Source organism: Desmodus rotundus, chromosome 12 (genome assembly GCF_022682495.2).
Source record: "Desmodus rotundus isolate HL8 chromosome 12, HLdesRot8A.1, whole genome shotgun sequence".
NCBI lineage: Eukaryota > Metazoa > Chordata > Mammalia > Chiroptera > Phyllostomidae > Desmodus > Desmodus rotundus.
The window spans coordinates 94,378,237-94,394,169 of NC_071398.1; the positions used below are offsets into that span (position 1 = coordinate 94,378,237).

Here is a 15,933-nt window from a genome sequence, read left to right on the forward strand (position 1 = left end):
ATATCATTCTTGCTTATAGGATCATCTACAGCTTGTAACTGTACCATCTACTACCTACGCACTTTACTGGCTGGGTTAAAAAAGGGGCCTGGAAATTGTGAAGGCAGATTTATGAAGTCTGCACTGAAGATCACAATGCCGGCAGCCACGGAAACTATGTGATTAAAAGAAGAAACAATGGGAAATCAGGAGCAGAGGTTTTGGTCACATGTCGGGCTCTTGAAGGAAAACCTCACTCCATTCTTTGGTAGATGGTGTCCAAGTGTCTTACAAAATTCTACTTAAAGAAAGCATAGTCTAGGGGTTTCTATTTCCTCACGTACACATCGATGATCTCCAAGTCTGTTTTCAGCTCTCACTACCTGTTTTCATATATATATATATTATTTTTTTATTATTATTTTTTTTTGGCTAAGTTGTGTAATATCCCAAAGAGCTACAGGACTCTGCAGGACTCTGCATGTGAGTGTGTGACACTTTAATGCAGAAGTCAGGGGGGGCGGTGATGAGAGTTCCTCATAAACACCACTTGAGAGGCGCCGTCCGAGCACCCCGCACCCCACTGCCCAGGCCTGACCTCAAGGCACCTCCATGCAAACAGCAATCTGAAGATGGTAAAGGGCCATCTCGGAATCTAACGAGCTTTCTCGTTAACGCAAATTACACCCACTGGCATTACACAAGTTAGAATGACTTAGAAAAACTACTGCTTGCTTGCAGGTGTCAGGACTTAGGGTTAATAGCACAAGGTTTTCCACCCTGCGCATCACTTTCCCATGATGCTTTGGTCCAGCCAGTGCAAAATTGAGTCGACATCACTGTAAGTCAGCTCTGGCCACAGAGACCTTTAATTGCAATTACTGATACTTGATTAGGAAGTTGCCCAGAGGCTCCAGAGCCTGGTCCCCTGTAGAGAAAGGGTGGCTGAAGACCCATGCAAGCCAATGTGATCTCAGATCGTCCCTTTCAGGAGCTCCCCACTGCAGCTGCTCTGCAGAGGGAATGGAGGGGGAGCCCAGCACAGGCCAGGTGTGAGGCTCTGCATTCCCAGCTCCCCCACTTTCACTGCAACTCCCCCCCCAACTTGCCCCACTTTCACTGCAGCGAAGTGGGTGACGTGACCCGACACCATGCAGGTGGCTCAGCAGCCACAGCAACATTATGTACACATGGAAGACTCAGAGGAATGAATTTGTCACAAATTCTGATTTTACTAAAGCAGCTCAGAGTCCACTTGCACTTCCGTCCACTCCTCGGGGACAACAGTGGATCTGATTCGGGATCCAGGCAGGCCCAATAAAAACATTGCTTTGGAGCAAAATTCAGCGTTTCTCCCTGCACTCACCAATACCGTATCCCTGCTCGCACTTGTACTCCACGGAATTCTGCTCCAAGGGGGGCGGGGGACATTCCCCTTGCAGCTGCTCACACAACTTGAACTCCTCAGTCCACCGTCCCTCCTTGGTGCAGAGGATGGGAGGCTGGAACGGTAAGGGTAACGAAGAACAGTGCGTCACTGCTTTGTTGACTTTATTCAGAGCGGGGAAAAGTGGTCTGATCTAATGCTGCTGTCCTCTACCTTCCAGAACTTAGACTAACAGACATTATGGAAATAATAAACCATGTTATTACTGACCAATAAGAGTCATGACCAGTTCTTTTTGTTGTTTTGATGTGAAGGAATCATAATGAATTCTGTCATTGATGAAATTTATTCACACTGTGTTTTCCTTTAGCCATAAAAATCAGAGGAGCTACCGACTGTAGCCTATGTACTCTGAGATATTTTGGGGTTATTTTTTTTCCCAAATGGTGCTGTTTTGCATTGATTCATCCATACTGTCACACAAATGCTGCCTGTGGCAAACATGAGACTTTTCAACATGAGTTTGGTCCAGTGACAACAAGTCACCGTATTTCTGAGGGTAGGTTGTGTCTTTCTGCCTCAACAGACACAGCACAGCAGCTTCTGATTGCAGAAGCTTGCCGCCGTTCTCCGAGTGTGTGCTGGTCTGTGCGACTCCGGCACCAGATCCCCGCACCACAAAGGACCCTGGGCACAGGACACGCGGGGCAGCATTGACCCCAAAACCCAAGAACGTGAGAGTTGGGAATTATAGACGACTAACTCTTCCTTCATCCGGCCAATGTCGTGAGCCATTCAACAACCAGCGCAAACAGAGGTGCTTATGTCTTGTCCCGTTCGTGGCAGGTGCGTTTGGCCTCTGTCCGGCAGCGCTCATCTGGGAGTGCTGGACACTGTGAGACAGACGCGTGCCAGGAGAGCGGTCGAGGCCACAGGTCTTTGCCGAGGTCTGCCTCATCTCCTGTCTCGTGCACACGTGTGGTGCTTGTAAAGATTCTACAGTAAAATTGACCTTAGTCATAGAACCTTGACAAGACTGCATGGCTTTCCTTGGGGATCTCTCCTGCCAAATTCCTAGCACTTCCAGCTTTGCCTTGGTTGAGGAATGCACGTGTCTGCTCAGGGCTCTGTGCTACAGCAGAAGGTAATAGGAGTATCCCCAGCCACAGCAGTTCAGCGGCGGCGTGTGGGAGGAAATCACATTGCCGAATCAGAACCCCAGCATTTTGGGGGAATTTATTCAGGTACCCAAACCATCAGGTTTTCCTTCTTATCCAAGAGAAAGTTCTAAAAGAATATTCCCAAATCAGATAACACCACTACTCCAGTTAGTAAGCTGGGAGAATCCCAGCTTAGTAAGGCCCTGCTATTGGGATGCATTTATATCACTTCTACTCAACATTCTTGGATTGGCCATCAAGACTAGGGCACAGCCTTATCCCCAAAAGGTTCCAGTTATCCTTACCCTTTCGCTTTCCCGGTTACACTTGAGCACACACTGGCTGCCGAGCTCGAAGCCATGGGTACATTCATACATGCCTTCGAAGACAGGAGAAGGGGGCTCGCACATCACTGGGACGCAGCTGCCTTGCTCCCACGTCCCATCCTCCAGGCACCGGATCTTCAGGAACTTGCTGATAAGACATGAAACATAATAGCCCATCAGACTCCCTCAGGGAGGCCATGGAAGAAGACTTGATCCTTAGTAATATATGCTAAGAATTCACAAATAGGCAGAAGCCGTTGGTTCTTGTTAGCCAAATGTCCTCTCTCCCCAGTCTAATTTCTAAGTCAGGGCAGTAAAAATGGCAATCCATGTACACTTAATGGTGGCAGTAGTAGCGAGTGTGATATTTGATATAGTACTCTCAAAAGAGATTGCTAAGTATCAGTGCCGGCTCTAGATTATTTTCACTTGGGTTTTCTTTATGCCTTTCATCTTGCAGCGGTCTCGTACTGAAGTGCACTGGGAGGTGTCAGGTAGGGTGGGACACAGAGAGGGTTACACACACTCAGGGGACTACCCAGAAGGGATCTGAGTGTCGTCTGTGTTACTATGGGGATGTGAGTGAAGCTGCCAATATTTATCGGCTCTCCAGACAGGGGAGAGAAGATGCAGCCATGTGAACCTCCTACAACAGCGGCTCTCAGCCCGAACTTCGGAAGGCCCGGAGCCTTGCTGCGGATTACCATGGTTATTGTGTTTGTTTACACGTCGATTTTTTTCCTTGGAAAGGGTTCATGGCTTTCATCAAACGCTCAAAGTAGACGTGACTCAACACTGTCCTGGAAGACGCGCCCTTCCCTCTTACGCACAGCCATGGCCTCCAGCCAGAGAGACTGCCTTGGAGGGAGCCGGTGGGTAACAGGAGGAGGTCTTACTATGGAGGATGCCATGCCATCCCCCTTCTGACTCGCTGCCAATGTGCAGGTGCTCTCCACGGTGCCGTTTCAGTGAATCCGCTTCTGGCTCAAAACATTCCTGGGTGCAGATAAGCGTGTGATTCCAAAGTAGAATAATCCCTTGGCCACTGACTCAACCACAGGGTGGCCTCAAGTTGCTATTTTCTGATACCACGAGGCCCTTCGTAAATTTAAGCGTGCCCGACATCCCCAAACTCTTGGCTGACGACTGCACCACCGCACAATGCCTCCCGTGCGCCCCCCAGCATCTTAGGTTTGCACAAGGGTGACGTTCACCACGCCACTTCACACATGTGCACACCTGTCCTTCTCACCAGGTCGGAGGCTTCCTGAAGGCAAGGGGTCTTACTCCTGTTTTTTAATTCACAAGAAATAAATAATATCTGGCTTACAGCAGGCGTTAATGAATGTATTTGACAAGTTGAATCATTTAGCCCAATTTCCAGTGTGCTAAGGCACGCTGTAGGGCACATTACATATTTTAACAAACCGGATCACCAGGACACTCCTAACGAAAGCAGTATTGTCACCCCCGTTGTACACAGAAACATCCCCAAGGATGTGAATTTGCCCAAGATCCTATAGGACAGAATGCATTTCATTTCGGATAATTTAAGTAAATTTTAATAGTTTAACATATTTTAACACTATGCACTTGGAAATAAATAGGTATTCACACCTTTATTCCTAGGAGTATTTTAGAAGAGAAAGCTGACTTTATGACTGGAGTCCTTTAGCACTGTAGTTTACACGGACATATGCCTACTGTCTGCTGATAATAAATACCATTTTGGAGCTGTATTTCAGGTATCTGGCAAGACATCTACTTACATTATTTCACCAAACCTCCCAAACAGGAGTTGAAGGTGATGTTATGACCCGTGTTTCAGAGACGGAAACCGCGCCGGAGCGAGATTTAAAGCTGGCTCAGAGAGCCACAGGAAAAGCAGCCAGCGAGACTCAGACTTAGGTTGTCCGCGGCCAGAGCCTGTGGCCCTGCCGCGGGCCGGTTTAATTGGCTCCACAGGTTTAACCGGCTCTGTAATTGGCCCACATATGCTCTACAGTCCACTCTGAATATTAGCAGCATCTCCCTCCCACTGAGCATCCCAGATGTCCTTCCTCTTAAGGCCACATTTATCAGTGTGGCAGAAACAAGAGATTCATTTAACACTTTTGCACCGAGGAATAAATTAGGTATACGACGTTACACAAATCTTAGTAGGCAGCTGGAGGCATTTTACCTGTGAACACACGGGGGCCACCATCTCTCAGACCAAGACACAGAACACCTGCAGCCCCCCATGCTCCCAGGGTGCCCCTGCCCAGCTAAACTTGCCCACCCCCGGCAACCCACGCTGTTCTGACTCTCATCAGCACTGGCTAGCTTTGCCCATTCTTGAATTTCAGATAAATGAAATCCCGCACTTCTTGATAATGGCTTCTTTTCCTAATGGAAGATGTCATCTTAAAATCTCTTCCCAAATGTATTTCCAATGAAAGGGTCACCGTTGTTTTTACAAGGAAGCTCCTTTTTCATCTTTTTCTGCCCCTCTCCCGGACTGGGTACTTCATCCTTCTTTCCTCTACAGAGTTTATATCTTCCTGGGGAGTCTCTTCCTCCCGCAATCTCCCACCAATGAAACCCTTCCCCTGCCTCCGCTGAACAATGTCCCCCGGCTGGAGAGAGCAGGCCAGGGCACTGAGGCCAGGGCAGTGGTGAGGCTGGCAAACCTCGCACGGCAGCACGGTTAGCGAGGAAGACCCTTGCCTGGCCAGGACAATGATACTTTGACTTCATGTGGTGTTTTTCTCTGAATTGCCTGGGATATGTCAGCCAGGGACACAGTCCTTCCTTTCCCCACTATTCAACAAGGTCAATTTCATACAGCCCCCTGCCCGTTCATAACCTCAGGGGTGCAGGGAGACTCAATAAACTTGGGTGGCAAAGAGCGAGTGGGGTGTGGTGGCCCCACAGGCAGGAGTGACGCCAGATGGGAAAGACTCCTGGCTCCCTAGGAAACACAGCTCCCTTTCTGCAGGGGCTCCTGTGTCCACTCAGCCTCTGGATTCTCCTCATAACTGCTTCTCCCTGGTGCAGGGGTGGCCTCCAGTGGCCACCTCTCCCTAAGCCTGTCACAGCTTCTGCACCTCACTCCACCCAACGATGCACTTCAGGTCCCTCCTCAGCCTTCTCACAAAGCTTCCGCGCGCCTCAGGCCCGGCGGCCAGGGCTGTCTCCCTGGCTCCGTGGCGATGCCTGTCCACTCCTGCTTGTGGCCGGAGACCCCAGGGTATGCAGCGGGCACTTGATGCCATGAGCTGGGCCTGGCCATTTTGCACTGTGATTATGGCAGGAATTCTGAGTGTCCTGGATTCTTCCCTGCTCTGGGAAACTGGATCTCCGCACGGGGCCCGTGAAGGGGACTGTCACCTGTACACGTGGCAGGACTGTGATCTCCAGTGGTGTCATGGCTGCCTCTTTCAGTTTGCTGATGGTGAGGAGTGACCCTGACCCTTCTAATGAAAAAACTGGTTTATTCACAATGGTCCACCTCCTCCGCATAAAGTGTATGAATAAAGAACCAAGTGACACTTTAAAGTCATTGAAGTTTGCATTTCAAAGAATGGTGGCATTGGCTAGAGACCAAGGCACACAAGCAGGCCTCTGTCTGTCCCTCCAGCCTCTCACGTGAAACATCCTCTTCACCCCCGTGGAGTGAGAGAGGCGAGGCTGTTTCACTTTGCAGGCAGGAAACCGCACATCAGTAACCATGAGGTGACTCGCCCAAGGCCACATAGCAAGCGAGTCACTGGCTGAAGCAAGAGTAGAACTCAAGAATTTTGAAATCATGCGGTAACACCCCAACTGTCAGACCAATGGTTTCCAAATGACATCGAAGACGCAGGGCGCAGAAGTCATTAAAAAAAATCAACAACACTGTATTGACAGGCACGCGGACTACACACAGGCGAAACCTGTATTTTTAAAACTGCCAGCAGTTTTAATACGTAGCCAGGCGGGCAAACTAAGGAAAATCTACGCTACTTTCCTATGCTAGCAAAATTAAGCCACGGGTATAGAAATCAGGGAGCGAAATCACCCACCGAACAACCCTGGTCCAAAGGCTGGCGCTTAGCAAATACCAAAGAGCTGCATCCAGACCACTTACTGAGCAGATGGCACCGTGAGGCGCTGTGGCAGACGGTTTGCATTTATTTTCCCTCCAACTACTCCAGACAGATCGCCACACCTTCCAAGTCAGAAGACACGTTTTCCAATTTCCAGAACTCGTGGCATCCACCTAGAGCTGAAAACCCAGCTGGGCTCTTTCTGCTTTGTATGTCTTGGCCAGAAACAAAGATCTTGTAATCAACACTTGGCTGGAAGTTTGATTGATGTTGCCTGAGGCATACATGCATCTACCCCATCTTTCTATCACCAAGGCAGGGTTTTCAAAAGGAGTATTTATTTTCCTTTGGAGAAAATAAAAGTGTGATTGTTGACTCCAAGAGAATGATCAGGTCTTGGCTGACATAGGGCATCCGGTGTCTCCAATGGGTAGCCCCTCGTAAACGATTACAATAACAGAACAACAATAGAACATCGAGCGCCTACTAGGCGTTGTGTGAGAGATTCTCCCCTCAAACCCACCCAGGGTGATGAGACTACTGGCACCTGAGTTCTTGGTCCCTTTATCTCCACACATGCTCTTCCTCAGTCAATTCAAGCTCAGAAGTATACCACCCTCTACCCTGTTGCTCAAACTTGAACCTTGGGAAACATCCTTAATTCTACTCTTTTTCTCCATCTTACCTTTCCCCAAGCCCCCACCTGATCTCGCTATACATCGGCAAGTCCTCTCAGTGTTACTTCCCAAATCTCTCTGGAATCTGTCCCCGTTCCTCACGCTGTTAGAACGAGCAGCTGCTGAGTCCTAACAGCATGTGGACGGTGCCACTTTGAAGCCTGGCCACCCCGCACGTCTATCTTTAGACTTTCTGCTGCCAGATGTTAGGTCTCCAAACTGGCAGGTGCAGTAATGCCCTGCCCCTAGGTCTGCACACCTAACTCAGGTTTGGGGCCCCTTCTCTATCTCTTTCTGCCACTGCCTTAATTGTCCAACTCTCAGCCTCTCCCACGTCAAGTTCAACAGCCCCCCACTTAATCTCTTTGCCATATATGGCCCCTCTCATACATTCTCCATACAGCATACGATAGGGTTCTCTTCCTAACAAATCTGCTCCGGTTACCTCCAGATCGAAAAACATCCTGCGGTTTCGCTAACACAAACATATGCAACTGCAGTTAACACGGTTCCGCCCCTCAGTGTGTGCTGGAGGGAGTGCGGGTTACACTGAATGGCCGGGTGAACTGAGTCCAAAGCACGGGAATGTAAAATTAGAGTCTCTTGCCTTCACCATCGTTCATCATTCAGTTATTTGTCCATTGGTAAGTTCGGCCAATGAATATTCCCTGAGCTCCTAGTATGTGCCCGTGCGTTACATGAGGTTGTGCAGTTGTAGAGACAAACACTGCTACTATAATTGGGGAGCCTGAGGGGAGCTACCGACACTGCCTGGCGACAGGAAGGAAGGATACAGGCAAGGAACACTTGGACATGGGCGCAGTAGGTGGACAAGGAGGAGGAGGAGTGCTGGGAGGAAGGGCATGCAAGAATCCAGAGGTGTGAAGAGTAGTGTTTGAAGCCCACAGCATGGCCCCTGTGTTGGGTTAGAGGTGAGGCAGGGCCAGAGGCTGGGGGAGGCAGGTGGGACAAGATTCTGGCAGAGAAAGGCCACAGATTATATGAATTCAACGTCAGAAGGCAGGTTCTCCCACTTGTAAGAAATCCTTTGGTCACCCTCACTAAGTTTTCAGCCTAGGGACCCCTCCAGGTATTGTTACACCCCTGGCTCCTGGTCAGTTGGGCTCACAGACAGGTGTGACCCAAAGTGCTGACAGTAACTCACATCCACACCCTCCCCTGGGCCTTCCTGATCAATCACTGCACGTCGCCACTGCTGTCAGGGAAGAGAAGCTCCTTGCGTGGCTCCTTGTCCAGAAGCCACGGCAAAGATAATACCTCAACCCACTAAGGAGACACCAGACCTTCTAGAAGGTTGAGACATACACAAGGACTTGGGAATGGACACAGGTGAGCCCTGTATTTGCAGTCCTCCTGATCATTCATCCCTCGGGTGAGGGTCTGAGGGACAAGGCTGATTAACTCTCTCCTGGCCAACTTCCCTGGACTGCAGAGGAAGAAGTGGACTTGAGCGGGCTTCGAGTGGCCGCGCTGCGCGATTCCCATCAGGAAGACAGCGGAGCAGGATGGTTCAGAGCAGGTGATTTAGCACCCGGAGACCAACGCTCCAACTCCAGCTCTTGGTAAGTCTCTGACTTTTCATTAACCACCTACCCTTCCTCAGTTTTCCTACCTGAAAAATGGGGACAGTAACAGCTCCCACACAGGGTCATTAGAAGATCATATAAGTTAGTGTGTGTAATGCATGTAGTCCAATAAGGGCTTAGCAAGCAGCAGAAATTATTAGCTCTGATGACCGAAGGACCTACTCAACCACAGTTCCCTCTCCACACCCCCACGCTGTGTGTGGGGTATGTGTGAAGTGTTATTCTACTCAGTGCCCCCCACACCCCAAGTAATTCTTCACAGTGTTGTCCCACCCAGAATCCTTTGGGAGACAGTTCATAAATCCTTTTGGCCCAAGATGACCCCATCCCTGGAGACCAAAGGCCAGGTCACAGCGTTCATTCGCCAGGCTGAAGAGGAGTAGCCAGAGCCTGAGAGAGGGGGTGGGGGAGGGAAAAGGAAGCGAAGAAAGGGCACCAAAGAGAAAAGTTAAGAGGATGAAGAAAGTCCTGTTGGCTTACACAGAGCAAGCCAGTGTTTCCTCATTCTAGACTTCAAAAATTATTTTCTGATTAATAGAGAAATCAACAGCAAATATAAAATCAAAAGAGGAAGGACAGTTTTACAATAAAGCGGCTCCCAAGACTGGGACTGAGGGCCACAGGGAAACTTCGGAGTTCAACAAACGCTCTGTTTCAAGCGAAGGCTCACCGCCAGTCACCGGAGCCGCCTGAAGCCCACCGCGGCGAGCTGGCCTGCGCCCGCCCACGTGTGGACCCGAGTGGCTGAGGCTTGGAGAAGAGGCGCAGTCCCTCGAGGCCAAAAGAGGCCATGATAAATGAGCCTGAAGATCATATTATCCTGCAATGGCAAGAGAACTGAGCACTCCAAGGATAAACTTAGAAATGCGTTTACTATAAACACTAATTATAAAGCCAGACACGGTTTTAATGGAAAGAAAACAAATTTGTTTCTCAAAGCTGCACAAGTGTATGGGGAGATGAGAGTATGTCCCTTAATTGGAAAATCATAGATAGCAGGTGTGTCTACGTATGTATACATACATGTCCGTACACTCAGCACCTATTCTTATGGCAGGGCACAGAAATTAAAAACTGGGTAAAGCATTTCACTGACTTTTTAAAATCCCCAATCCAGGACACTTACAGAGTTTTAGCATTTGTCTTAACTGCGCACGTCATTATCCAAGTCTTTCCTTCCCTCCTACGGTGGAATAAAATTAGCTATGGTTCAAGAGATCAAAAGAGGCTACGAGTCTAGGTAAGGTCTCCGAGACGTGCCCTCCCCACCCCCTCCAGACCAGCCCCACCTCCCTCGCCCACCCTCACTTCTGAAGCACGTCCAGCTCGGTCTTGCTGACGATTTCATTTCCACTGCTTTTCCCCACATCCCCCTTTTCCCTTTTCATGGTCGACTTGAAGCCTGTGGTGTTTGGATAACTCAGGGAGTCGACGGCAGGATGAAATGAAGCATTCAGAGAGAGGGTTCTGATTGGGGGTTGGGGGGAGAAAGTGCACATTTTTAAAAATGTAATGCTCTTTCTGTCTTGATATGTGTGCGCATTTTTGAATAGGCAGGGGAAACGCACCCTCACTGACCTAGTAACTGAAGACCCACACTTCCCACTTGGAGTGTCAACTCCACCCTTCCTGGTTTCTGTGTCATATTCCGGAGCATAGGAAGCAACCACAGCTGGGAGACAACAGCCACCGATAAAAATGTAGCTCAATATACTTCCTGTTACAGAAGTTTACCTGTTAAACCCACCTGTTTACCAAAGGCATCTAACCTGGTGGAAATCCAGCGGCTGCTGCTGCTGATGATGTAAATAAAAAGCAGCTACTGATGAACTAAAGCTTAACATGACTAAAAGCCACACAGGTTCTTCACATCTACTATCTCCCCAAATCCTTAAAAAAAACTCATACGTATGCCTATTTTCTATTATCTTCATTTTGTAAATAAGAACAGTGACTATGTTCCAGTTAAAGGTGAGATCATATGGTATTTGTCCCTCACCGCCTGGCTTATTTCACTTAGCATAATGGTCTCCAGTTCCATCCATGCTGTTGCAAAGGGTATAAGCTCCTTCTTTCTCTCTGCTGCGTAGACTTCCATTGTGTAAATATACCATAGTTTTTGGATCCACTCGTTTGCTGATGGGCAAAAAGCAAACAAAATACAACCAGAGACATTGAGGTTGGGAACAGTCTAGCAGTGGCCGGGGGGAGTGGGGTGGGGACAGTGGGAAGAGGGGATTGCAGGAACTATTATAAAGGACACATGGACAAAATCAGGGGGAATTGTGGGGGTGGGGGAGGGAGGTGGGTTCAGCTGGGGTGGGGGGGAGGGAAGGGGAGAAAAGGCATACAACTGTAATTGAATAACAATAAAAATTGAAAAAAAAAAAAAAGAACAGTGACGATCAATATAAATCAGTGACCTGCCCAAGGCCAAAAGCTAATAAAGAGCAGAGCAGGGATTTAGACTTAGATTTTACTGACCCTAGAATCTGCGTAATTAAACTCCAAGCCAAGAGATAACTCTGGGACTAAGAAAAGCTTCCCTAACAATGTGACTAAATCATCTTCTTCAGAAGTTTTAGAAAAGTTTTAATGTAGGAGTTAAACTCAATTCTGGAAATCTTTAAAGAGTTCCTGAAATTCTATCTTCAGGAAGACCTGGATTCAATTCTCTTGGGTGTGAATGGAGAAAAATTAACCAAAACCGATTGAGAAGAAGAGAGTTCAGCCTTGGCCTTCCTTTCAGACCAGAAGCTCTCTGAGTATAACCTTAACTATTGCCCACTAAGATCACGCCCGTGTAGTAGTATGTGTGTTTATAATATATCACTGCTTCTGTTTTATCCTCTGATGGTAATACTATTATATATCGTTTCTCTTGATGTTTTTATACCCTAATGTTAACTCTTCTCAGTGATTCTATTGAGATAGAAAATGAAACATAGACTTTTAGAGCTGAAAGTCATTCAAGACTTGTTTCTTATTTTACAGATGTGGCCAAAAAAAAAAAAAAAAAAGGTCCACAGAAGTAATTTGCTCAAGCTTAAAAGTCTTAAAAGTCTTTTAACACCATCCACTGGCTGAGTGATTGCGGAGAGCTACCGAACAATTCTCTGAGTCTCAGCTTGCTCATCTGTAACAGGGGGTGATCATATCCTAAAATGCACTATCATATTATATCGAGTTATACATTACGATATCATGATATATTATACTATATTATATATTATTTTATTACATAATAATAGATTTTTATTACATAATAAAATTATGTAAAAACTATTATATATTATTTTATTATATAGTAGTTCATTGTTTTTATTATATTTTTATATTAGTTTAGTATACAGTATCATTTTCTTAGATAGTAAAATGTATTAGTGCCACGAGAAGCACGCATAGCACACAGGAGGAATCAACGTCACCATCGTCATTGTCTTCAACCCAACTGAATGGAGCCTGGACCTCATGCTTTTCCCTCACTGCCCCACGAATGGTCTTTGTGTGCACAGATGGGTCAAGTCCACACACGCAGCTCCAGGGCCACCCCAGCCCCAACCCAGGTCAGGTCAGACAAACCGCACTGACGAGGATCTCCACCCACGCATCGGTGTGGCAGTAAGAGTCACGCGATGAGGCCCAGTTACTGCATTCTTGACCTAGACTGTGTTTCTAGAACTTTCATATACCTGTGTACTTCAGAAAAGCTGACCCCATGGCCAACCCTCAGAAAGGACAATTGCTGCTCACAATTACTCTCGAGAAGACCTGACGCCCGAGTACCTTTTGAATGGCATCTTGACGAATGACTTACAGAATGAGAGCCAATCTATGTCAAGTTAGAAGGCTGTGGAATCACTTAGAAGTCAAATTAATTACGAGCCCTGTTGGGTTAACCTAACCTTCACACACAGAGATAACACCCTGCGAGAAAAAAGGTGACTCTGAGTGTGAGAGCACGGATACAGGATGGTCTTTCGGATGGCACGCAGGTTGACGTGCATTTGTTTATGCTCCCCAGGAAGTCAGGTCGGTAAAACAAAGGCGTGCCCAGTGATGATATGCGTGCAGAAGTAAACGGCACAGGGGAAAGAAACGACATTAAAGGACAGTGTGTGTGTGTGTGTGTGTGTGTGTGTGTGTGTGTGCTATAAAATGTGAGTAAGAGCGAGCTCCTGACACTACCTAATCCTGGCAGTTTCTTCAGACTTACAGTTCTGTTTTTCCTCTGTTACCTCCAAAAGTAAACAAGCCTCAAAGAAACATGCAAAAACCTGGCTTGAAAAAGGGGCTGCTACACTAATTTTGGAAAAAGGCAAACATCGCTCTGGATTCCTTCAGGCAAGTCAAATCCCATGACCAATACTGTTCTTACAGGAACGAAGGTTCCACTAGCCTGGTGCCTCTTGATTTTGGCTGCACAACGCAGCGGCAGGGAGAGCTTTGCAAAACACCAGTGCCTGGGTCGCCGCCCCCTGCCCCAACCACCCTTAGAGACTCTGCTGTTTGGGGTGTGAGCTGGACATTAAGATTTTTCAAGTTGCCCCAGGTGACGCTAAGATGCAGCCAGGGGCGAGAACCACTGCTCTGGTGCGCTTTTGGAGAGGTCTAGGCCTTTTACTGCTTCTCTTCACAGAGCTGTGCTAATCAAGGTAAATGTCTGTTGAATAAAGGAAACTAAAGCTCTCTTTGGACCATGGCCATTCCTTCTATGTTGCCAAGACGAGTGCCGGAAGAAAAATGTACACATACATTTTCAAAAGTTTTCTGCCACTCTAAGGCACTTGAAATAAAGATCACCGCTGCTTAGGAAAATCCCCCTTGCCTTCGCCACTTTTTAATGTCAAAATCCTATCATGATTTTCCTTATAAATTCAGTCTTCTCATCCATTCAGAAAGCACTCACTGGGTAAATGAGTGAGCGGTAACTGCAGGGGCCACCGGGCACATGGTGCTAAACACACACACACTCGTGGTCTGTTGCAGAACACAGACAGGTAACCAGACCATGCCCGCTCAGCGAGGTGAACGATGTTGCCAGGGAGGTTCTGTGTGCAACGGGAGCCCATGGGAGGGGCACTTCCTACAGAGTGGGGCGACTCGTGGGCTTCCTAGATAAAGTCACACCTATGCTAAACACAGGAGAGCAGGATCAGCCAAGCAAAAGATCACTGCCAGAGAGGGCGGGCAGAAGAAATAGCATGCGTGCAGGTCCAGAGGCATGCTGGCCATGGCGTAGATGAAGAAGTAGCAGACGCCCAGCAGCTCAGAGCCCGTGCTGCACAAGGCGTTGTGTGTGACGGAGGGAGGTGGTCTTCCAGGGACGAGTGAGCGATGAGCCTGGAGAATTAGGCAAGGCCCAGCGAGACCAGGCAAGACCTGGAGAAGATTTTAAGTTTCCGCTTTTGTTTCCCCTTAAATAAAACAGCAGAAAGGCCGGCCACCCAGTTTTATGTAGGGGAATATGACAATTGGATTTGAGCTTTCCAAAGGTCACTGCTGCTGCAAAGCAGTAGGTGTATTGAACGGGGGGGAAACGCCAGTCAGAAAGATCAGTTCAGAAGTGAAAAATGACAGTGGCCTGTTACAGAGAAGGGGCAGCGGAACAGGAAGACATGGCACGTCTGAGCGTCGGTAAGATGACAGCACTCCATGGAGTTGATGACCCACTGGACTGAGAGTAAAGGACAGCGAAGACTCAGGTGCAGGTTATGAGCAGGTTCCTGGACCAAACCGATCACGTGAACATGGAAGGATTATGGGTTGGAAAGAGATTACAACAGGCTCTGCTTTGCATGGTAAGACTTTGAGAGGCAGACGGGGTATCCAAGTGCTACATCCACTGGCAGCTGGCCTAACAGACCTCAGGGCCCTTCAGGGGACAGACTAGAGTGGCGGAGAGGATTTAGGGGTCCTCACCCTGTGAATGGTACTCGGGGCCCTGGGGGGAATGAGCCACATCCCTAACAATGGTATATGTAGATAAAGCGAGAGAGAGAGTGAGCTCAGAGAAACCCAGGCATGGAAGGAATGGGAAACGGCAGAAAAGACGGAAAAGGAAATGGAGGAGAGACAGAGATGACACAGAATCAAGGAGGGAAAGCTGCAGGGAGGCTGCAGCCGATCACGCCATGAGGCAGAGATTGACCCCACGTTTGATGGGGGCACTGCTGATGGCGTCACGCCCCTGGCCCCTTGTGTGAGCAAGCCCCTCGGAGAGCCTGGGCGCTTTCTCTCCAGCACCAGCAGGAACCATGCAGACGCCCTCGTCATGCCAACTCTCTAATAGGCACCAGGGAACCCCTGCCAGCCTCCCCCTGACCTTGCCTCCCCCTGACCTCTCTAGCCATTTGAAGGTCAACCTGGGGTCCCCCTGCTCTCCCCAGAATGCCTCATTCTGTGAGGAATAAACCTTTTCATGCTCTCCGGTCTGCATGAGGCACTGTTAGTTTCACACCCACCCCAAATTTGGGGTGGGAGGGCCCATCCTGTCTCTCAGGGTGACGACACCATCAGCCAAATATTCCCATGTAATGAACATGTGGCAGGCTCTGCTTGAGCGGAGAGAGGGAAGGAAAAACCTGAGGGTCCAGTATGGAGGACAGAGAAGAGGATGGCAAGATGGAGACAGTGAATCCAGACAACTGTTCGACCAAGTTCCACTGTGGAAGGGAGGGAGAAAGACAGAGAGGTGGCCGGAGTGGGCTCGCCTGAGTTCTCACGT

The 15,933-nt window shown here is 48.4% G+C and overlaps 1 protein-coding gene across 1 annotated transcript in view; it reads right to left on the reverse strand.

Moving 5' to 3' along the window:
• PAPPA2 (pappalysin 2) overlaps window positions 1-15,933 on the reverse strand; it is a 207,889-nt gene that overhangs the window by 41,359 nt on the left and 150,597 nt on the right. The window contains exons 19-20 of the mRNA XM_024551729.3: window positions 2,832-3,000; window positions 1,346-1,481 (exon numbers count right to left, since the gene is read on the reverse strand). Coding sequence (XP_024407497.2) covers window positions 1,346-1,481; window positions 2,832-3,000 — 305 coding nt within the window. The remainder of the gene's footprint in view (window positions 1-1,345; window positions 1,482-2,831; window positions 3,001-15,933) is intronic.